The 24,005-nt window shown below is 41.1% G+C and overlaps 1 protein-coding gene across 1 annotated transcript in view; it reads left to right on the top strand.

Annotated features, from left to right (window-relative positions):
• COBLL1 (cordon-bleu WH2 repeat protein like 1) overlaps positions 1 to 24,005 on the top strand; it is an 88,590-nt gene that overhangs the window by 24,434 nt on the left and 40,151 nt on the right. Inside the window, exon 2 of the mRNA XM_056861181.1 lies at positions 19,260 to 19,445. Within this exon, the coding sequence (XP_056717159.1) occupies positions 19,260 to 19,445 (186 nt within the window). The remainder of the gene's footprint in view (positions 1 to 19,259; positions 19,446 to 24,005) is intronic.

Genomic DNA, 24,005 nt, shown 5'->3' with positions numbered 1-24,005 from the left:
TTCCTCATTGTCCACCTTAAAATCAAGTATTTTTTTTTAAATTGGACTTGTCTCCAGCTCTTTATCCTGGCCTAAGCCAGGCTCAAAACAGCTAACATCAATAATTCTCCAGTAGTCATTACTTTTGTCTTCTTGATGTTCAGCTGTATTCCTTCTTTGGTGCTTTCGCCTTTAACTTTCAGCAGTCTTCACTATCTTCTGCCAGTAAAGTAGTATCATTGGCATATCTCAAATTGTTAATGTTCCCGCCCCCAGTTTTCACTCTACCTTCATCTAAATCTAATCCAACTTTCCTTATATGTTCTGCATACAGAACATACTATTTTGGGCAGTTTTATATCTAGAAGATATCATCACAGATGCTTGGTTTTGCAGTTCTCAAAACTGTGAATTTGTGTCTGCAGAGATAACATGCCTCTTCTTAACAGCAAAAGTGTTATAAAATAAACATACAGAGTTGAGAAAAAGACCTTAATCCCATTGTTCCTTTGCAAATCTATGTACACAGAATCAATCCCTTACCGCTTAAGTGCTAAGTTTCAAGAAGTTCAATGAATAGAAGATTGTTTGGAGTGGAAGAGATCTGCACAAGGTACTAAGTGTGAGGAAGGAGGGGGAAGCAGTAAAAATTGCAAGTGAACCTTTTTGAGCAGAATACTGAGGTTTATCATACTGTTCTCTCCCTGAAGGAGAAAATCTATAATGGCAGCAGGCCGTAAAACAGACCCCGTTTGGGAATATTTTAATGAAGTTCCTCTACCTATGGGTAAGGCAGGCATGCACACAAAATGCAAACACTGCGACAAAGAAAGCAAAGCCTGGTCTGAACGAACCGAGAGATTGTTCACCTTGCAATACTTTCATTATTATCTATGTACTTCTAATAGTATAACAAAATCAGTAATTTTTTTTATATAACTGTACAACTAATCTGAAAAGTTATTATTCTAAACATGAAACCTTCATCTGGTTTTAAATATTAAGATTATACCAGCAAGAACGAGGCTTTATGTAGACAACCATGATTTTAATCAAGTCTTACTGACTAGGCCTCTAGAACTTGTATAGCTTCCAGCTCCTTTTGAGGGTGTAAATGTGTCAGACTGAACCATTTTTGCCTGCCTCTACAACAGGAATTTATCAAGTAATGGGAGTGCCTTGTCAAAAGCAGGAGATAAATTCTGAGGGTTTCTCTGCAGACTTGCCACTAAAGGGGCCGCAGCCCTTACCTCCTGCAAGGAGGAGGAATAGAATTTGGGGGAGGTTTGTGTCTCTTCGCACCTTCATGGATTATTTCACTGGTGCAGCAGCAAAGAAGAGAAGACAGTCGCTGCTGGGATAAGGGCAGCTGCAAATTTGCAAATTGCTTGTAGATTTTGTTTAAACAGGACTTTGAACTGTTCTCTCCCTCCCTCTCCCTCCGTGTACTAACAGGAGAGTAAAAGTGATCTTTGTATTCTGTACTTGGAGCAGACTTTAAGAGAAGCTGCTGCTAGTGAAGTACGTAGTCTCAGAAAATACCTGAGGTAAGACTGTTATTAGTTTATGTGGAGTCGGCAGCTTGTGGTTCACAGAAAAATGGTCTAGTTTACTTTTGTGTGTGTGAAATAATATTTGTTCTGTGTTTTCAAAAAACATTTTCGCTCCAGTCTAAAAAAACAAAACCGAGTAACAAGTAAAATGTTAAATGGCAGCAGGTTTGTCTACTTTCCTGAAACCAGAACAGAAAATATTATCCTATTTTTTGTTTAGTTTTTGGACATTAAGATATGTTGTGGCATTTTCTTTCTTTGGGTGTCATACATTTGATCTTTATTTTGTCGGTGTGTTGTGAATATTTTCAACTGCATTCAATGTTTTCCTTAGTCTCATCAACATCTATGGTGATTGGGAGGGGAGACAGATATTTTGCTTTGAGTGTTATTTGTATTCAGTTTGTAAAATAAAACTCCATTACATTTGTATAGGGGATATTTGCATTCTGCACATTAGTCCTAGGACTTTGACAGTTCCTTGATTTCAGGGCTATTCCATATTTTAAGCAATAGTTCTTAAGGGGTTCCAGAATACAGAGAAACGTTTCCTACTGGGTAGCCAACAAATGGACAAAAACTAAACCCAGTTTGCAGTAGCAATTGGTAGAGCCAGAATGGGACTACTTGGTACCTGTTTCCTAATGGATAACATATGGCATCGCAGAATAGAAAGAACAAGCACTGCACCTCAACAGTTTGTTCATTCTCTTTATTAGGCAACATGAGTCAGTCCTTGTATAATCTAGGTCAACTTTTTTCCTCCTTAATTTCAGATAAGTCGCCATCTTAGTCTGTAGCAGCAAAATAAAACAAGGAGTCCAGTGGCACCTTAAAAGACTCATGCAGTTTATTCAACAGATGCTCTTATCGCCTCAGATAGCAGGTGGGGCTCAATAAATTAACGTTCTCCATGACGTATCTGAAGAAGGGAAATACCGTGGAAATCTTGTTGCTCTTTAGGGTCTTTAAAGTGCTGCTGGACTTGAATCTTGCTCTCCAGTTCATAGCAAATAATTCCTTTCACTTAGTAAACAAGCATGCCGGGGAAAAGAGTTGTGTCATTGCTGACTTTGTCATGAAATGGCTTATGTGGAGGGAAGCTTTTGTGAGTGCCCCCCTACTGTGTGAAGTCAGGGTAGAGGCCAGATGAGGTTTTACCAGCCCCAGTGATATCTAGTCATTAGAGAGAAATAAGAAAAGTGCAGCAGATTTTCTTCACAACCTTCATTCATTTTCCTGCCTGTCCCCACCACCCTTAGTGGAGGGTGAGAATGTGTGACTGGCCCAAGGTCACCCAGCAAGCTTCCATGGCATGAGTGGGGATATAAACCTGGGTTTCCCAGGTCCTAGTCCAACACCTTAACCACTGCACCACACTGTCTCTCCCATATTACATATACAGGTCATCAAAACCAACACAGATGTTTGAAAACTAGTGCCAAATTTTCATGATTCTCCCATGTTATATATACAAGTCATCAAAACCAACACAGATGTTTGAAAACTAGTGCCAAATTCTCATGTCTCTCCCATGTTACATATACAAGTCATCCCTGGTATACATGTATACCAGGAAACATGTATATCTTTAAAAACTATAAAAAGAGCATCTCAGATTCCTTGGGGAGGAGGAGGGAACATGTGGCCTTTTTGTGCTAGTAGTTCCTGAGTTGGTGCTTTTGAGACTATACTGTTTTGATGGTAGTGGTTTAGTCACTTACATTTGACACAATTTATCCCCCCTGAAGTCTGTTTTTGATCAGCATCATCAGTCATTGATATGCTTGCGTTTTTCTTCTTCTTTTCCTTCTGTTACTTGTCAACACTTTCAAGGATTTCTTTCCCCCCAAAAAAGGAAGAATCGCATATGTTCACAAATATCTATGAAACCACGTAAAGAGTTGCAGTAACCCGAGTGCTTGCATTTGTTTCCCCAGCTAATTTTCATGATTCTATATGAAGAAGATGCTATTAAGTGCCTTAAAAACAACTTTAAGATACCTGATTGTGCACACTATCCAATATCTAGCATTAATAGCAATGCCTCCTCAGTATTCCCTAACAGAGATGCCACCTCAACCAAACTTTGCATCTGCTACCATTTCAGCAATCTCTTTTCAGTACTCCCCTGTTTAGCAGTTGCAGCATATAAGCGAAGTGTGTGTATGGCTATGGGCAGAGACACAAGTTCAAAAGGAATAAATAATAAGCTCACTACAAAACTAGAAACAACTCTGCCATTCTCAGATATGAAAAGCCCATGTAAATTGCTAACTCCAAGCACTGAGGAGGATTTGATGTACAGCGGACCTTTACCTTTTAAAAATGTACAAGCACTGGGTCATTCCTGACCCATTGGGTGACGTCACATCCCGACGTTTACTAGGCAGATTTTGTTTACGGGGTGGTTTGCTAGTGCCTTCCCCAGTCATCTTCCCTTTACCCCCAGCAAGCTGGTTACTCATTTTACTGACCTCGGAAGGATGGAAGGCTGAGTCAACCTTGAGCCGGCTACTTGAAACCGACTTCCGTTGGGATCGAACTCAGGTCATGAGCAGAGCTTGGACTGTATATTTTGGGAGCACCCAATTTATGTGGGGTAGTGGCTGGGCTCCTATTGGCATTATCATCAATTCATGTAAAATCAGCGCATTGAGCCAAATTGATGCCATGCTTTCTTACAGTTGCATATCGCATGGGAAGATCGGTCATGATGAGAGAGCTGGGATTTGGGGAAGTGGATTTATCATTGCATAACCTCTGAATAAGCTTCCTTGGCGCCCCAGGTTTCCTTGAAACAAAGTTTGAAAATCTCAAGAAATGTAATCTTAAGGATTGTAGTAGAAGGGTGCTGTACACAGTGAGATATGCTTTTCTTAATCTAGGTTGTGCTTCTTGCATTAGGTACTTGAGAGGATGGTTTGTCGTGTGTGAGGTAAGTAGCAGATAAGATCAAAGGATGCTCATTCATGTTGGGGATTATTGCTTCCCACAACCTTGCATTGTTTTAAGTTTCACTCCTTAGTGAGCCTAAGAAAAGCGACTCTTTCCCACACCTGCAGAGGCAAAAACAAAGGAGGAACAAGTGTTTTACTTGCTAGTAAGTGTTAGGCGAACAATAGTTCTCTTGTAATGTTTACTGCTTTAGTTTGTAATAAAATGTAGCTTATACTTTTGCTATTTTACTAGTAGCCACTGTTAGGATAAATATGCTTTTGGGTGTGTTTGTGTGTGTGTTTTTTTTTTGTGGGGGGAGCCAGCATGGTGTAGTGGTTAAGAGTGGTGGACTCCAATCTGGAGAATTGGGTTTGATTCTCCACTCCTCCACATGAAGCCTGCTGGGTGACCTTGGGCCAGTCACAGTTCTCTCAGAACTCTCTCAGCCTCACCTACCTCACAAGGTGTCTGTTGTGAGGAGGGGAAGGGAAGGTGATTGTAAGCCAATTTGAGACTCCTTTCGGTAGAGAAAAGCAGGGTATAAAAACCAACTCTTCTTCTTCTTTGGGCTGGTTTACATACATCTTGCACACACAGCTTTGTCTAATACGTTGCAATTTCGTTAATGTACAAGTGGAGCAAATGAGGGCCCTAAAGAGTTTAAATTGCATACATCATAGAAAAATGCTTTAAATTAGGGAATCTATAAGTGGTGTGTGTGTGTTCTGGGCCCTGTGAGAATTGCTATCTACCCTCCCCATTTGCCAACCCAGAAGACAGCAAGGGTGTGTGTGGGTAATGGTAGTAGTGCTAATAGGACTAGCCGACTGGACACTTTGAAGGCATCCCTGTTCTCTTTTCCAAAGTGAGCCTCTCTGGCAATGCTAGTTGCTGCCTTTAAGCTAAGCTGCCAATATCAGGGCCTCCTGGGCTGCTTTCACGTGACATTTATAAATGTTTCCCTTTAAATGTACTGAATATTTTAACTGGTATCCTTAATAGCACCTTTTTAGATGTCACAGTTCCAGCTATCCCTGGTCTGTTTGCTCCTGTGGAATCCTAAACTAGTTTGTTTAGCCTTCTGAAGGTTCTTAATGCTATAATTTTCAGAGGATTAGAAAAGATCTTCCCTCACCCTCCAGAATTCATCTTAATATTTCTTGGCCAGTTCTCAAGCAAACACATAATCCCCAAAGAATGTAGATAGGGAGGATAATTTGGAATGAGAATCTGTCTTTAAGACACTTAAAGCGTGATCCTATGGAAGTTTCCTGAAATGGAGATCCCCCAATGAAACTTACTCCCAAGAAGAAGAGTTGGTTTTTATACCCCACTTTTCTGTGCCGTAAGAAGTCCTAAAGTGGCTTACAATCGCCTTCCCTTCCTCCCCCCCCCCCCCACAACAGTCACCTTGTAAAGTAGGTCTGGCTGGCTTCAACCAGGGCCAGGGCCTTTCCCCTCTGGCCTGAACCAGGTAGAACTCTCTGTCTAATGAGACCTGGAGATGGAGATGCTCCACCAGGCATACTGTTGAGGCAGCAAGAGTTCAGTAGTTAGCCAGCCCCCCTTCCTTTCCTTTTTCCTTTATTCCTTTCCTTTTCCCTTGCTTCCCTTCCCTTTACCCTTTTTCCTCCCCCTCCCTTTCTTTTCCTTTTGTAGCCTCCTTACCTTTCCTGGATCTTTCTTTGTCTCTCTGCCTGCAACTGTGATGGGCCCACCTCACCATTAGGTAACGTTTATATTATATTGTATATAATATAGTGGGAAAATAAGATGGCTGTCTTTTAATCTGATTGTATTATGTTTTTAATTCTATGCTTTTTAGTTCATATTTTAAATTATATTATATTGTATTATATATTAACTGATGTAAGCTACCCTGAGCCTGGCCTGGTTGGGTAAAGGCGAGCTATAAATCGAAATACATAAATGGGTGGGGCTGAGAGAGTTCTGAGAGAACTATGACTAGCCCAAGGTCACCAAGCAGGCTTCATGTGGGGGGAGAGGAGAATCAACCCGGATCTCCAAATTAGGGTCTGCCACTCTTAACCATTACACCACACTTACTCTTCAAGCCAAGCAAGTTATGCCTAGCATTGCAGTTCATATGATTATTACTCTCGTGAATGCTATGTGTAGTTTTGGCAATGGAACCCTCTCTTTGACATATTAAAACCTGAGGCAGATGATCAGTTTCAGAAGTATGCCCTTCCTATGCACTTACCTATAACCTATCTTACCTATCTCCCAGGAATACGACATCCTACGTGATTCTCCTCACTTCCATTTTATCATCACAAACAACATTGTGAAGTAGATTAGGCTGAGAGAGAGTGATTTGTTCAAGGTCACCTAGTGAGCATTATGCTTGAATATGGCTGAGCCTGACGATCCCCAGTACTAGTGCAACACTGATAATTATTTCTCTACCCTTATCGTGCATAGTTGAAACTGACTGTATCAATCAATAGCTGTTTGCTATTCAGTAGATTGAAACCTTTGGCATAGTAAGTTGATTGATATCTATATAATATGCAAGGTTCCAGAGCAGTGTTTTTCAGTGTGTATTTCACAATAGCACTTTAAAATTTCGTCTGCGAATTGGTTTGCGTGCGGATTAAGGTCTGTTTTGGATTAAACTGACGATAACACACATACCTTGTTCAAATGTTTTATTGTATGTTAAGGGAAGTGGGATCCTGCCTGTTGGCCCTGCCTTTAGACATCTGTACATTCACCAGAAGGTCTGAACAGAATTCTACATGTGTACAGAGCCTGTGCATGTGTAGGGCTCTTAAAGATTATCAAATGCAAAGCTAGCCAATTTTCTTCTCTTAGCTTCCTGCCGTTGAAGACCTTTGCTTCAGCCAAACATGTGTTAAGGAATATTTGTACTGTCAGGCATCCATGTGCAACCTGGAATATAAGGTGTATTGTAGAGAGAGGGGTGTTACCTTTTTTTTTTTTTTAGTATGATCATTGGTGGTGATAGAGAGGGGCTAAACCCTGGTATAAGGCTGCTTATTCCACATTGCTCTCATGTCACTTCCTGCCTGTCCTGTTGACCAGTGAAGGGGCAGTGATTTTTGAAGTGGCCAACAAAATCTGTGCTTTGGGTCTTAGAAGAAGTGAACCCAGTCCCTAAACGAATAACAAACTGGATATTGTGTGGTGACTGTTTACAACAGCTTGGTCTCTGACCTTTCTGGCATGTTGAGTTTGCTGCCTTAGCTGATACCGTAATCCTTCTAGTTTTCTCAGCTGACTTCTTCCTGTGGTAGTGCCAAAAGTAATTGTTGTTATCTTCTTTTTTTTTGCATTGGCATGAAGTACCTTTCAACCAAAATGCACTTATTCATTATCCCAAAATATTCTTTCAAAAAATGCATGGACAACATGGATTTTCCTTCTTTGACAGGGAGGAAAAGAAAGAGCATGTAAGCCCTGAGCTATTTTTAGAGCAGTGGCGTTTTAGAACACTGGCTTTTTAAAAAAAGTCCTTCTGTACTTATTTGTGTGATGCTGCTCATCCAGCAAAACAAGATCTAACAAATTGGTTTAAAGGATTTAAACCAGTGCATAGAAAATTTTCTCCCTCTTTTTTCCCCTTCCTTGGAAGCAATGGTCTGCTCCCCTTTCTTCCCTTTAATAGTTAAAAAAAGGTAAAGGTAGTCCCCTGTGCAAGCACTGGGTCATTACTGACCCATGGGGTGACGTTACATCCCAACGTTTACTAGGCAGACGATGTTTACGGAGTGGTTTGCCATTGCCTTCCCCAGTCACTTCCCCTACACTTTACCCCCAGCAAACTGGGTACTCATTTTACTGATGTTGGAAGGATGGAAGGCTGAGTCAACCTTGAGCCGGCTACCTGAAACCAACTTCCGTCGGGATCGAACTCAGGTCATGAGCAGAGCTTTGGCTGCAGTACTGCAGCTTACCACTCTGCACCACGGGGCTCCTAGTTAGTTAAAGGTACCCTTAAATTGCATTTTTCAGCAAGTTCTGGATTCTCCATTCAGCTTGGTCTATATAGCCTCTGCCACATGCTTCTGATGGGTAGAGGAGGTTAGAAGGCATGGGGGCATGGACCTTTAGAAGGGTCTTCACAGAACAAGTGAAATGTCTGCTGCATTCAGTTCTCACTAAGCAAAATGGATGTGTATATAAACTCCTCATACCAATGTAATGTCAGTACAAATTATTACTGTGTCTGAGCAAATGAGACTTAAGGAAAAGTGCTGAAGGCATTTCAGGCTAGCCACTTTTCTATCAGCTCTGGTGGATCCCATCAACTGCAGTGACACATTGTCAATAACAGCAAGAAATTTAATGATGTAATAAGAGAGAAGCTTCATTTAAAGAAGATGTGGGAAATAATAATTAGGTTCCAAGGGTGAGCTTTTCACTAGGCCTTTTGTCGCCAGTAGGAGTAATAGGAATGCACTGGTTCCAAGCTTGCCCTCTCAGGGCTCTCCTAACATGGTGTGTTGTTGTTGTTGTTTTTGCCGTCAAGTCACATCTGACTTATGGCAACCCCTGGTGGGGTTTTCAAGGCAAGAAATGTCCAGAGGCAGTTTGCCACTACCTGTCTCTGCATCACAACCCTGGTATTTCTTGCTGGTCTCCCACCCAAATACTTGCCAGGCCTGACCCTGCTTAGCTTCTGAGATCTGACGAGATTAGGCTAGCCTGGGCTATCCAGGTTAGGGCGGAGTTTGTTTACTAAAGTCTTTATCTGGAGCTTCAGTTTGACAGCAAGAAGATCTCTCCAGCTTCTGCATTCTCCACCGGTGCCCTTTCAACTCTCACGGGCTTATTCTTGGTTGCAGTTCTGTCAGATATCCTCTTTCTCTCTTCTCTTTCTTCTCTCCCCTCTCCATCCTCCCCTCAAGAAAAAGGGATCTGTTGGGATAGTCCCTCAGAAGTTCCATCACATCAGTACTATGACTAAACACTGTTCAAAGCTGTTTGTGAATCTGGCTATATTCTGGGATTAAATCAACTAATCATCTAGTTTCTTATAAATCCCTGTAGGAGTATATAATTGCCAGGTTGGGGGTGGGGAAAGGCTTAAATGTTAATTTCGAGGCTGTGGTTGCTACAATTTTCAAACAAGAGAAGGACATGAAAATCATGTTAAACACACATAAATGCTTATATTTGGCTGGTTTATGGTAGCATCCATATTTGGCAACACAGTTAAATCCTAAAATTGCCACTTGATAAATGTGTACATACGTGAACTAATATGCTTAAAATAGTTGTGCATTCCATAAACCCTCCTTGGCTCTCCGAGACCTATGGCCACCAATTTAGCTTTGTGCTCCAAGTTGGCTGAGAACCAAGAGGGTCTGGTGTTTTAACAATTTGCTTCCCAATCCCTCCCTCAAACAAGGAACTTCTCCCCTTTCCCCCTTTGGAATCTCTTCTTGGTATTGGCTACCACCAGAAAAAAAGAAAATAATTCTTTTAAACCTAGCTTCTTTCGCAAGCCAGAAAACCTGTTTGTGCATGTGTTTAGTGAAAGAGAAGCACCCTCTCCCTTTCCTTCTCTGCCTTTATCTGTCAGCTGGTTCTTTCCACTTCTGCACTGACTGAGCTCTGGTTAGTATTATTGAGCAGCTGGCACAACATGAGTAGGAATTCTCTAATCAGTCAAATCACACCCGCAAAAAGAAGGTGGTAACAAAACTTTAATAACTAAACATAAATCCTAGAGAGCACAGGCACTTGAGAACAATCAGTAGACAGCTAGTTTTAGGCAGAACACTAGCAAGAAATATGAACAGATAAATCTCTAGCTAATCCTATACCTTAAAAGAACCCCTATATTCTGCTTGCTGGGAATAGGTCCAAAACAGAGCATCAGAGTCTAGATGCCTGTATTGTCACCAGTCTTAACATAGATCTCCAGTCCAGGCTAACATATATATGGATTTTCCTGTAGTTGGGGAGTTCCCTTTTTTAGCCAATCAGAATTTAAGGTGTAGGCTCAGAGTTTCCCTCCAAGCCTGCTCTTGACCAAACCCTACAAAAGTCTGGGTAAAAATAGGTTAGCCCATGATCCATCATAGCATTCGGACAGAAGAACAACAGTTGGTTTTTATATGCCGACTTTCTCTGCTACTTAAGGCACAATCAAACCGGTTTACAATTCTCTTCCCTTCCCCTCCCCACAAGAGACACCCTGTGAGGTAGGTGGGGCTGAGAGAGTTCTTAATAGAACTGTGACTAGCCCAAGGTCCTCCAGCTGGCTCCATGTGGAGAAGTGGGGAAACCAACTCGGTTCACCAGATTAGCATCTGTGGCTCATGTGGAGGAGTGGAGAATCAAAGCCGGTCCACTGCTCCAAACCACCGCTCTTAACCACTACACCACGCTGGCTCCTACTACACCATGCTGGCTTAGTCAAATGATGAAAATTGGGACAGGGATTCAGTTTCCTTTCCCATCTCAATTGATCGTGATAAACCTGTCCCTTCCTAATATTGTTGAAGTCCCTTCCTTTTTGGAATGTAAATTTTAATCACCCTATCACCATAGAAAAGCCTGTGTTACTCTAAGAGCACTCTTCGCCTTTCATAAGTGCATGCCTTTTGCCATCACTAACAATAATACACTGATGAAAAGCATCTTAAGTGTATAGGTGAATACACCACGAGGTTTTGTGATCATCCCTCCTCCCAATCCTGCTATTGGAATTGTGGGATAAGGATGAATTCTTGAAATCTCTTCCTTTGTGTGGACAGATTATTTGATATGATTGAAAAACATTCATATAGCATTCTAAAGGTAAGTGCAGATGTTGTTAAGCCTCAGAATCTCACTGTCAGGAATTTACTTTAGCAATGGGATAGGAACAACAAAGGCCTTCACAGGAATTCTTTTTTCTCCCCAGTTTACTGTAGGGTCTGACATACTTTCCTTGGATATGTTCCCAATACCATAACGACCCTGGCTAAAAGCATATATATCTGTAACAGATTTGGCTTTAACCTGCTGATCAGAGTATGCTTTTTTTGGCCTTTTAAAGTAAGGGAATGTCATTTGAACCTTGGAGGTGGCTGAAAAGCTTCTTCTGTTGCCAGGACTGCCGCTTTCCAAAGGTCAGATGATCAGATGGACAGAGGGGTTGGTGCCGGTTGCTCAGAGGGAAACAGAACAACTTGGAGAGCTGGCTTCTGGTTTCAGCAGGATACAAAAAGATTTTCCAAGATTCCTTTAAGTTGAGAGCTTTAATTGTCATGATTGTGTGCCCAGTTAAGTGATTTATTCCCATGAGGATGTGACCGATTACACTTCCCTTCGATAGCACAAAGGCTGTTTAAGGAAAATACTGAATACAGCCCTTCAGCACCCGGGAGAATTATTTATTTTCTGTGGCTGGGAATCAAAGAACGTGCATCATCCCATAGTTAGGTGGACCTTGTTAGCTATTTTCAAGAGAGGAATAAGTTGTTTTGCTTGAGTCAACATGGGGTGAGAATGGGAATTGTAGAAAATGTTTATCTGTAATGCATGTAAGCAAGTGTAGAAAACGCCGCCACTGGGTAGAGTTCATCCTTATCTACAGTGTAATTAATACCAATAATTTGTCCTGTATTGCCTTTTGCGTCTATTAGTTTTTGTCTGTTTTCTTAGAACAGCATCCAACACTATTTGCTCCCCTGCGTCTATCATTACCTTAATGAGTCTGTGGCCTTTTAGGCAGGGACGTTTCCCCACAGTCACCCCCGCTGACTGCTTTGGGACATCCTTTTGATTATGCATGCCTTTTCCGACCGTCAGAGGTCACCTCGGTCTCCCTGTGCATTTTGCCCATGTTTTCCACGTGCTGTTTTAGCCAGAAACTGGAAAATGTGGGCAAAATGCGTAGGTAGAGCAAGGCAACCTCTGACAGCCAGAAAAGTCATGCATAATCAAAAGGAAGCCCCGAAGCAATCGGTGGGGGTGACCGTGGGGAAACGTCCCTGCATAAAAGGTCTGTGATTGTATAGCCACGAGCAGCATCTTAAGTTTATCTAGATTTCTATCACATTTTTATCCTTCACTTCATCCCATGATTCTTCCCTCCACTTATATTATCCTCACAACATCCTTGTGAAGTAGATTAGGTGGAAAGAGTATAATGGGCTCATGGCCAAGCCAGTAAGATTCATGGCAGAATGGGGATTTGAACCCGAGATTCCCCAATCCTAGTCTCACTCTTGCAGTGCGAGCAGAGTTATACCCTTCAAAGTCAACTGAAGTCAGTTTACTTGGGATGGAACTATTGAACCACTTTACTGCACTAGCCAACTTCCTTTCCCAAGTCAAAAAAATAATGTAGAGATGTCCTTGGTTCTTGTCTCACCAACTAAACTTGAGCTTGTTGAAGCCCAGTCCACTTTTCAGAAATAATAATCATCATTAATTAAATGATTATGAGACATTTTCATTTGTCTTGGTTTTGATCTGTAGGGCTACAGCTGTTATAGAAGACAGAGCTTAGCACTGTGTTTCAGTCAAGTTTCTTGTTCTTGCTTTACCCTACAGTTATCAATGTCAAATATTTTTAGAGGGATGTGTTTGTGGGCTGGGGCAGAAGATGGCTAAAAACTCATGCAAATAAATAAAATACCATAATTTCTGGTAGATCTATGGATGATTATTTCACATTTTCTTAAAAAAAATTGACTATTCTTAATGCAAATTGCATTTGGTACAGGCTGAACTCCAAGCTTGTTTCTGAAAAATTCTATGGCATTATGTTTAGGGCCATAGATCCAAGAGATGTAAACTCTATAGATAAAATGGGTGTATGTATGTGCACATGGACACATACCTGTGACACCATACCTTTTGTTAGAAAAATATTAAGAAGCATTGAAGTTGGAATGTTTGTATGGATGGGCTGGATTTGGGATGACAAAGGGCAAAGATAGAAATCGAATGGAGAAACAGCATAAATTTAGCATACTGGTCAGAACATGGCTCAGGCAGTAGTAAGAAAGGGAAATCTGATACACATGTGCAGGGTGCTGAAATATTAGCCCCTGGCTATTGAAAGCCCTGATGAGTTTATGGCCGCCCATATCCTGGAACCAAAAGCAGACGGCTTTTTGAGGCACTTGGTGATACTTGTGAAAATGATTCCACGGTTGTTCAGTGTTTGTTAGTTCATTTATTTATATTTCTGTCCTGCTTCTGAGAAATCCAGCCCAAGATGGTTAGCAACAAAACACTGGAATGATTAAAAATGATTAATAAAATTTTCATCATAAAATAATCATTAAAACCAGCAGTGTAAACATTTACAGGTAGAGCTACATAGCATATAGACGGGGGCTTAATATGTGTTTACATTTATATGTGTGTTTGTATGTTTGTTTGTTATTATAGTCTGCTGACTCTCTAAGGCTCCTGGCTGTCTATATAAATATTTATAATCCTAGGCTTTAAAAAGTAAAAACAAACAAACAAACAAGAGAGAATTTCCCCCCTTACAACTATTTATTTTTAACAGGTAATTTTAAGGCTGCTTTTCTCCCTAGAGGGACTCAAAGCAGCTTACAAAAAGAGGGTTCTGAATTACAAGAACGAATGCTCAAAAATGCATCTGGCTCGTTGTTGTCTGGCACATTGATTTTGGTTGGTCCTAGATTGTGAGACCTGGTCCGAGAGCCCTTTGGCTGGTGCTTCTGGCTGCTCCCTACAGTTTAAATACCTGCAGGAAAGAAGGAGGAGAAAAGTCAGCCTAGTTGGATGTCAGCCACTGCTAGCAGACTGCAGGAAGTCAGCAGGAAGAGGGGCTGTGGCTCAGTGGAAGAGCACCTGCTTTGCACTCAGAAGGTTCCAGGTTCAATCGCTGGCATCTCCAGTTAAAAGAACCAGGTGATGTGATAGACCTCTGCCTGAGATCCTGGAGATCCACTGCTGGTCCATTTCCATTTATTTACTAGCTCCTTTGACCAAAGGTCTTGAGCTTAAACCACTGCTGGTCTAAGCAGACAATACTGACTTCGATGGCCGACGGTCTGATTCAGTATAAGGTAGCTTTATATGTGTTCCTCAGTTCCCTCCTCTGCCAGGAATATTCCATAAACATCCTTTAAAATAGCCGCCTATAGATACCTGCAACATAGCTGGTGCATCTTATGCAGTAGCTCCTAAAAAGTAGGGGTTGAATCTCTTTGCAGCAGTGGGCTTCTCTGCCCAGTGGCTTTAGTGTCGTTCCACTCCCTCTGGTAGTCATAGGGCAATTGATAGGACAGACTAGTTATTCCATTGTAAGAGGTAGAACAGGTCCCTTGCAATGCGCTCGTCCCTAACTGTGTCCAAGCCCCTCCTTTCTAATGACATTCTTGTTGTACCTTTAAGAGTACAGAGGGTGATTCCAGGAGAACATTCAGAGCTTAGATTACACTGAACAATTGAGAAAGCAATAAATGATCCATATGTTTAATACAAAGGTGTATTATTATTTATATGTAAAATACAGGCTGAATACAGGTGAGTGTGGGTGGGGAGATATCTGACTTCAGAATGGTCTGAACAGCCCTCTTGAATTCTCTTGTGCTCCCTCACTTTTCCACGTCCTTTTAAAGTGGCATTTATAAATACATTGACTTTTCCTATTAACCCAGAATACTGTTTGCTGTTTGAACACTTTTCTTTTCAGAGCACTGCTGAAGGGCTTTAGTGCAATCAAAATGATCTTTGTGTTGTGTATTTATTGTGCTATCTATGAAAGCCACATTAAAAACTCTAGGTTGGGGATGACAACGCAGATGCAAAGAAGTGTTCGTAACACCTGTGTGTGTGTACCCACAATCTTAACCTTACTTGCGCTCTTCTTTTTTTCATTTACTCCTTCTCAGTTCCTCACCCACTATACCCCACCACCTAATCCAGTTTAGTAAGAAGTTGAATATTATTCTGGGGTATATATACAGAAACCTGTGGAGTCCTTGTTTTGTTTGCAGGGACTGTATCTGATTGTCCTGATGGATATGAATGACATTTGCTAGGAACTGTTATCACTCCCCTGGTGGTGTGGAGTGACTTTGTGTATAGGTGAGCAGTGATAGCATGGGACACAGAATAATGGTCACCCTGTCAGTGGAGGCCATGGTTTCAAATGTCAGGGCCTTCCTAAGGAAATGCACTGCTCAGCATAGTGTCCCCACCAATGGAAACCACGCAGTGACGGGGAGGATTGCTTTGCAGACAAGGGCTGGGTCAGCTTTCAGTGGCTCCCATTGAATTATGTAGGGGTTTAATCTGCAATGGAGTTGAAAAGGGGATAAAATCTGACCTGTGAAGCAGAGGGTTGGATTCTACCAGCTCTTTTGCTTGGCCAACAGGCCATCTCACATGATTTCTGTCGGCGCAGGTCCTCTAATCCTCAGCAGAGGGGGACTCCCTCCCTCCTAGTTTTTGCGCTAGTGGAAAAGTTGCATCCACCCCAGAGAGATTTAGCCCTTTCTCCATTGGTGCTCATTGCTACTCTTCATTCATAATTCTCCAACCCCAGAGTTAATTTTTTCTAATGTCTTATGGTGGCTCTTATATATATAAACTGCCAAGATTTTCATGATATAAATAAGGTGGGATAAAAATGAAGTGGCATAATAATAAATAAATATGTGTGTGTGAAGTGCTGTCAAGTCACATCTGACTTATTTGTGACCCCATAGAGTTTTCAAGACAAGCAATGAACAGAAGTGATTTGCCATTGCCTGCCTCTGTGTAGCACCCCTGGACTTTCTTGGTAGTTTCCCATCCAAGTACTAACCAGGGCCAACCCTGCTTGGCTTCTGAGATCTGATGAGATTAGACTAGCCTGGGCCATCCAGGTCAGGGCAAATAAATAATACCAAATGTCAATGGGGTGAATGCAACCATCCTCCAAGGAGCCTTCCTCCGGCTTAAGGGGCTCTTCCTCCAATGGAAGAGCCACTGTTAGAAACAGTCTTAGGCTTCAAACTTTGATCACTGGAGTGGAAGGACGGGTAGGATCTAACCTACTATATCACTAAATGCCTCCATATTTGAAGAAATTGAAAAGTGTACTTTGAATTACTTGAATTGGATAGACAAGTGGGATGGAAATGTTTTATTAGAGAATATTTTGGAAAGGGTATGGAAGATAAGCAGAGAAGATAGGAAGGGGCGGGGATGGGGAAGTAAAAATAAAACTGAAAATTAAATTGCACTATCAGCTCAGCCCAATTCCATGGTGTCATTTGAAATAATTGGCAGATTTATTTTAGATTCAGTATTATTTCTAATGGCAGCTCTCAAAGATGTGCAGAACTATTCTAAACAGTTTCAGAGTCAATGTCTTATTCTTGTGTCTCATCAGATTTAATTCTGTGATGAATATTACCTTTTCAGACATATTTAATATGTGTATGTATAGCACTGTGATAAATTCCCTGCATGACCCTACTGGATTAGTATTTGATATGAATGATTCAGTATTTGATATGAATGATTCAGTAGTCCTGGGTGTATATCTTTTGAATTGGGGGCTCATTTCTATTTGCTTCAAATCTTGGAAGACTATATCACTGTTTTGATAATTTTGTCTCTTGTGCAGCTACATTCCATCTGACAGTCTAAAATGATATATGGGCTAGTTGGGTGTGTGTGAGTGTGTTTTTTTCCCCAGCAACAAAATATTTGAATACTAGTAAACAGCAAATGTAAAGTTAAGCGCCTATTAAAGGTACATTCCATTGCCGCAATTGCCGCTGAACTGGTGGCGGTATGGTGAACTGGAGGGATAGGAAAATAGTACTGGAATTGTAGCATAACATGCTATAAACGTGTTATATGTGGTACTTAACTGACAGTGCAATCCTATTCAAAGTTGTTCCCACCTACGCCCATTAAAGGCCAACCATATGTTTTAAGGAAGACAGAAGCAGGGAATTAAAGCAACAGTCCTTCCAGCTGTCTTCCCCCACCCCAGAGATGAACTACCTCTGCATATGGAGGTTTTACTGGGCTATTCTGTCAAATAGCAGTTGTAGACATATTCTGCATAATTTGTCTAATTCGGTTTTAAAGCTATCTAAGTTAGCATCTATCACTATATGCTCTAACAGAGAACAAAGTATACATTGTATGAAGAAGTGTATTGCCTTTTATCCATTCTAAATTGATTTTGTGTCAACTTCATTGGTCAGATCCAAGTTCAGTATTTTGGAAAGGGAGGGAAAAAGTTATTTCTGTCCATTTGTTCCTGGCCCCATGTTGATTAGTTTACTTTTACTGACATCAGTTCAGTTCACTTTATTTATATACAGTCATTTGACCAGCAGATAAACATTGTTAAAATTGATCAATACAGAGCCAGGATTACAATTTTAATACACTAACCCACGGTCTTTATACTCTAGTGGCAATGTAACAAAACTTTACCACTGTGTAGGAAATGTTGGCATCTTTATCCTCAAGTAAATATTTAATAATAAAATCATCCGAATGTCTAAGAACTCTGGTAAACAAGGGCAAAATCAGCTTATTTCTAACAACCTGATAAAATTCACAATACAATAAAATATGGGTAATTATCTCAACATCAGAGTTACAGGGGCACAAACCTAGACTCCAAAGGTAAATGCTGGAATCTCCCGCTGAGCAAGGCCGACGGAAAGGCATTAAAACGAGCTCTTGAAAAACCCCATCAAAATTGGGTAAAAGCAGTGGAAGTCAGATAAGGAGACAAAGAGAATCCCTCCCAAATCTTTAGTACTCTTTATGGTCTTGGAAGAAGGGTCCTCTCATTCTGCAATTCGATGTCTATAAGTTGTTGACTAACCATATTTTTGCCCTGTTCAAGCCCATTTCTAGTAAATTATCATCGAATCTCGTTTTCTGTGTTATTGCTACTTCAAAAGAGGTCCTTTTGGGAACTCTTTGAAGTCCGCTTTGGCTTTTACCAGCCTGAATAATTTGGGATGCACACGCTTGGCCACTTCCTTGCTTATAATTTATATATTGTCAGTACTAATGCGGGTGCTGGGTACCTCCGCTCTTTGCTTTCCTCCATTCTGCTAATGTTGGTTAATCCATGGGAGAACCTTTCTCTTATCTCATGACTTCCACATCTCAGAGGCTTTTGGTGAGGGACTTTTGTCAGAAGCTTTTTGTCAGAATATAATGCCTACTAGTAACTAGTCAGCTCTTAGCCACAGGCTTGTTAATGAAGGACTCCAGGAGATTGGTGAGGCAGGATTTCCCTTTGCAGAAACTACTCTGATTATTTATCATAGGACATAAGTTTATAATCCTGTTTTTAATGTTTTCTACCTATTTACCTGCCATAAATTTTGTTCTATATTTTCTCTATCTGAAGAGGAAAATGTGTATTTTATAAATGTGTTGGCATAAAGGGTAGAGGGAACTGTATGCTTATCTGAAGGTATTACTTATACTTCAGAAGGGTGTTCAGATTTCTTTTTGGATTGTAGACGTTTGTTTTAAACTTCATAATCCCAGTTCAAAATCAGACTTGAGTAAGTGACAGGATCAATATCAATTCTGTCGTCTTGGAAAACTCAGATAAAGACAACATTTAATTGTAATGTTCTAAAGAAAAGGCAATTGTGTAAAGCAGGAAAAAAGATCAAATGATTAAGAGCGACAAATTATCTCAGTGCTGTTCGGAAAAACGTTCCCTTGAGATGCTTTGCAAAACAGTCCTTGAATTACTTGGCAACTTTGTCCTATGTAAAAATGGTTTCATTTACTTTTTACTAAGGGTTTTTCCCCTCAATTTTTGTTCTTTCTTAGAAGAAAAGCCAAGCCGAAAGCTCCTCTGCCTCCATCTGAACGAAAAAGTGCTGAGTTTTCTTCCTTCAATGATTCAGAACTAACTAACTTCACCATGGAACAGAAAGAGAATATCATTGACAGAGACATTGAGCTGTCTGTGGTGCTTCCAGGAGATGTGATCAAGACTACTTCTGTAAATGGCAGGTACGTTGAAGAAAGATTCCAATTCTTCCTGCTTCTAGTTATGGTAACTTTCCAGGCTAGAATGACAAAGACATTAATAAACTGTTAGTGGTGGATATGCAAATGTATGTGTTGTTATCCAGAGGCGCACACTTGCCTGTTCTACAAACTCATATAATTATTCAAATATAATCTAGAACTGATTTGAAATTTATTTTTTTTACTCAAAATGAAAGTGTTTCTCTGCTTTTCATCTGAGCCTTGAGTACTAATTACAGTTCAGATACAATACACAAAGAGGGCTTTTTAATGCTTCACAGAATTATGCAGCCCTTGAACTACAGGGCACAGCTCAGGAAAAGTTTGGATTCTGGAGGCAAGGAAGTGAGTCTGAATGGCAGTGATCTCTAACCAGACTGAGGTAACACAGAGTTTCCTTCATATACTCTCTGTACATCCTCCCCAGCACATGTCACAGCAACCAGGATTGGGGGATAACCTAGGATGGGAATATTAACTTCATATGAGCAGAAGGAAGGCTTTTGTGGAGAGAATATAAAGAAACAGTGCCTGATCTTTTAGGTCATTCTGGAATTGGACTTTCCCTGAGCGTTGTCAAATGAGCTTAGGGATTGTACAGTTTCCTTGCTCATAAGGCTTACAAACTCCCCTGATGTGAATAACATTAGGCTAGATCGTGAGATCACTGGAGCCTTAAAAGCCCGCCTTTGACAAGGGGAGCCTCCATCTTATCTGGATTACACTTTAGTTTGTTCTCCCTCTGCCACTTGACCATTGCATCTATAAACTGGGCCAGGGCAGAAGCTGCCACAGTCAGAAGCTTATTCAAAATTATGTATAACCAAGTGTCATCAACATACTGACCATCTTCCATTCCAGAGCTTCAGATTATCTTTTTAAGGGGCCTGACATAGAAATTAGACAACATGGGAGATAACACGGAACCTCGTGGCACCCCTAGGGTTACTAGGCTGAGCCTGGCAACTGCCGGGAGTGTTGGAGGTGGGGGTGAGTGACATTGGCTAATGTCATAAAGTCACTTCCTGAGAAAACCCGGAAGTGACGTAGGGTAGTTTTGATCAGTAAATGATGTTGTGGCGTCCCCAACCTCACTGTTGTTTTTTTGGAAAATTCTCTGGCTGCTGCTCGGAGCGATGGCAGGCAAACTAAGTTGCTGGCAGGAGATCTGCTATAGCAGGAGGCCTGGCATCTGAGCTCACCTCCCATGTCCTCTCTAAGAAGCATTTGCCATTCCTTCAACACCATCATTAATAGGCACTTTTTTGAGAACAAGACTCGATTTCAGCATTTAAGACTTTCACTAAGTCCCATGGAATGATTGAAAATCACATTACAGCAGTCTTGCTAATGACATATGATAAGCTTCTTTCATGGAATCTTACCTATTTTGCCTTAAGTTCCATGATATAAGACAGGCAGGGTTGAAGTATAATGAATAAATAGTTCTGTCTCACCAGCATGTGTAGCTGGTGACTCAATCACTTCAGCCGGTTTTGGTATCCATAATTTACTGCAGAGTCCAATTAATTTTCCAAAACTTGCAAAACTTTGAAGCCAGCTAGAAAACATTGAGTCATGTACTTCTGTTGCATCGTGTTGTTCATGCACAACTCTAGTAAATATACATGATTGGCAGGTTGCTAGACTGTAAGTGGCAGATTGTTTTGAATACAGTCTACTTAGCAATAGGCACTGAAATTGAAAGATCTACTTCACAGCTAAGATTTATGTATATCTTAGCTTTTATAAAGTGTGAATTGTAGACTGATAGTAATATTACCATGGTTAGTTGAATATTAAGGGGCCCCGTGGCGCAGAGTTGTAAGCTGCAGTACTGCAGTCAAAAGCTCTGGTCATGACCTGAGTTCAATCATGACGGGAGTCAGTTTCAGGTAGCTGGCTCAAAGGTTGACTCAGCCTTCCATCCTTCCAAGGTCGATAAAATGAGTACCCAGCTTGCTGGGGGTAAAGTGTAGATGACTGGGGAAGGTACTGGCAAACCACCCTGTAAACATAGTCTGCCTAGTAAACTTCGGGATGTGACGTCACCCCATGGGTCAGGAATGACCCGGTGCTTGCCCAGGGGACTACCTTTACCAAGTTGAATATTAATTTGATACATGTTCTGCATTCCATTTACCGAAAAAATGTGTGTTTTGAAAATAGCCTTTTAGGTTTAGAACATTTTGAATAAAAATTGATGTTATAACATCCTGAGTCCTAAGATCCTAAAACATCGTGATGTCTGTGTATAAGTTATTTAAGTTCAGTGTGGTAAGGTTTACAAGAAATGATGCAGAATTGACCATGCTGAAAGTGTTGGTTTGGTATTTTACGGCCTGTCTAGTGGAAACAAAGAGGCTACGTGTATATTTTGCTAGTCTTCAGCTGCATCTGGGTGGTCCCTGGTTTTCAGACACCAAAAATTAGATGTGTATCCTAACATTTTTCTAAACTGAAGCAACTAAGCTGCAATCAGGCACTAAGTATTTAATGAGACATGTCAGCTTGTGTGTGTGTTTTAAATGCAGCCATTTTATTAAGCATGTATTTCTTTTTTTATAAAATGGCTTTTGTTCTCCTGTACACCGATGTCCAGAAATAGAGGCTGACCTGTAAATTAGTGTTGTTTGATTGTGGTAAAATATTTCAGGAAAACCAGTTCTGATGTTTAGAATTGGCCGTTATAGAAGCAGCTTTTCTACCAGATGAGCTGTGAACCCCAAACCTTCGGGAATGTTGCGAGGAAAACTGCTAGCCGCCACGTGGCCACCCACATGCAGCAGTTGACCAAAAATGATAGTTTAGGGGAGGCCCAGAGAAGGAAACACATGTAATTTAAGGCAATCCTTTTTATGCCACTTGCTAATCTTTTCTGTGACGTGTTTTTGTTGAGTCTCGCATTCAACAAGACCCTTTTATAATTCGTGGGGATGTTGTGTAAGCTGCTCCAGTTAGGAGGTGGAAAGTTTTATTTCATCATAATCTCTGTTATTCATTATCAGGGTTGACCCAAGAGCAACTTAAAAATACAGAGTAAAGCTTATGTGTTGAGTGTTACTGTACAGAAGATTATACTAAGTAGGATTTCTTTTTATAACTTTGTAGAATGTCTAATATTTTATCTTATGCAGGTGTTCAGGCTTCTCTGTGTGATGACGTTACTGCTAGTATGTGCCTACATGTATGGTTTCTGTTTTGCTCCTTTTCATTATTTAGCTGCAGGTTTGCAGAAAAATCTGAAATGTACAAAACAAAAACATTGGAAGGGGGTGTTAAACTTTAGTTGTCTCTAGGGCTGCCAACCTCCAGGTGGTTAAGTACAAGCACAGCTCGAAGGCTCAAGATCAGTTCCCCTGAAGAAAATGGCCACTTTGGCCATTGGACTCTATGGCATTGAAGTCCCTCCCCTCTCCAAACCCCCTCCCTCCTCAGGCTCCACCCTCAAAACCTCCAGGTATTTCCTGACCCAAAGTTGGCAATCCTAGTTGTCTCTACCCATCTTCACCTTTCCCTCCTTCCCTCCCCTTGCAGCAGCTCCCCTTTTCCTCTATCTCACTCAACCCACCTGTTTCTGCTCCCCCTTAAGCTTTACCACTCTCTTGCCTCCCTCTGCCCCCAGGCAGAGTTACCCTAATCTCTAGTATTTGTAGGTTTATATTGCATTATATTGCAATATATATTGCAGTTTATATTGCAGTTTATATTGCATTAGCTCAAAGTGTAAGGTTTCACACTGTTAATAGTGCTAAGAGTGAGAAAAGAACTCTCCCTTTAAAATGCTGCTTTGTGGGTATTGTAGTTTAGTACTGTGCTAGGCTGAATGTTCCTGTATTAGTTCACCGATTGGTTAGGCATAATTCCTCTTCTTAGAAGCTCTAGCTAACTGCCGGTTAACTTCCGTTTTTTCATTCATTGAGGAACTTGAGGCAATGAGAGAGGTGCCAAAGCCGTCTCTCTTGGTCAGAGACTTCTACCCAGGGACTCTCTTACTCATCCTCAGCCAGGTTGCTAGTTCACAGATCTATTCTGGATGGATGTAGAGTTAATAAGCTTGATTTGAGACTGAGTAGAGTTTGTGGATCACTTACCTGCAAAGAGGTTGTCTCACAGCCTTGGGGGCCAGCAATATGCATCTTTCCCTGAACCCTTCCCTCCTTTTTTTCGACCTTTTCCAGCCTCCCTCTCTAGCTCCCACACAATAACCAAAGTATGGAAGAAGTTTTAGTCATCTTCTGTTATTTGTGGGGGGAATTAACTCCTCCCCATTTTTTCATTTCAATTTTTTTCTGCAAACCTGGGACTTATTCTAGGTTTGTATAAGAATGTATTGTCTATAGGGTTGCCAACCTCCAGGTACTAGCTGGAGATCTGCTATTACAATTGATCACCAGCCGATAGATCAGTTCCCCTGGAGAAAATAGCCTCTTTGGCCATTTGGCTCTATGGCATTGAAGTCCCTCCCCTCCCCCAAACCCCACCCTCCTCAGGCTGCGCCCCAAAAACCTCCTGCCTTCTCCCCTTGCAGCCTTTCCCCTT

This window comes from Euleptes europaea, chromosome 15 (genome assembly GCF_029931775.1).
Source record: "Euleptes europaea isolate rEulEur1 chromosome 15, rEulEur1.hap1, whole genome shotgun sequence".
NCBI lineage: Eukaryota > Metazoa > Chordata > Lepidosauria > Squamata > Sphaerodactylidae > Euleptes > Euleptes europaea.
Note: the sequence above shows the minus strand (reverse complement) of the source record. Positions and strands in the feature narration are given on the sequence as shown.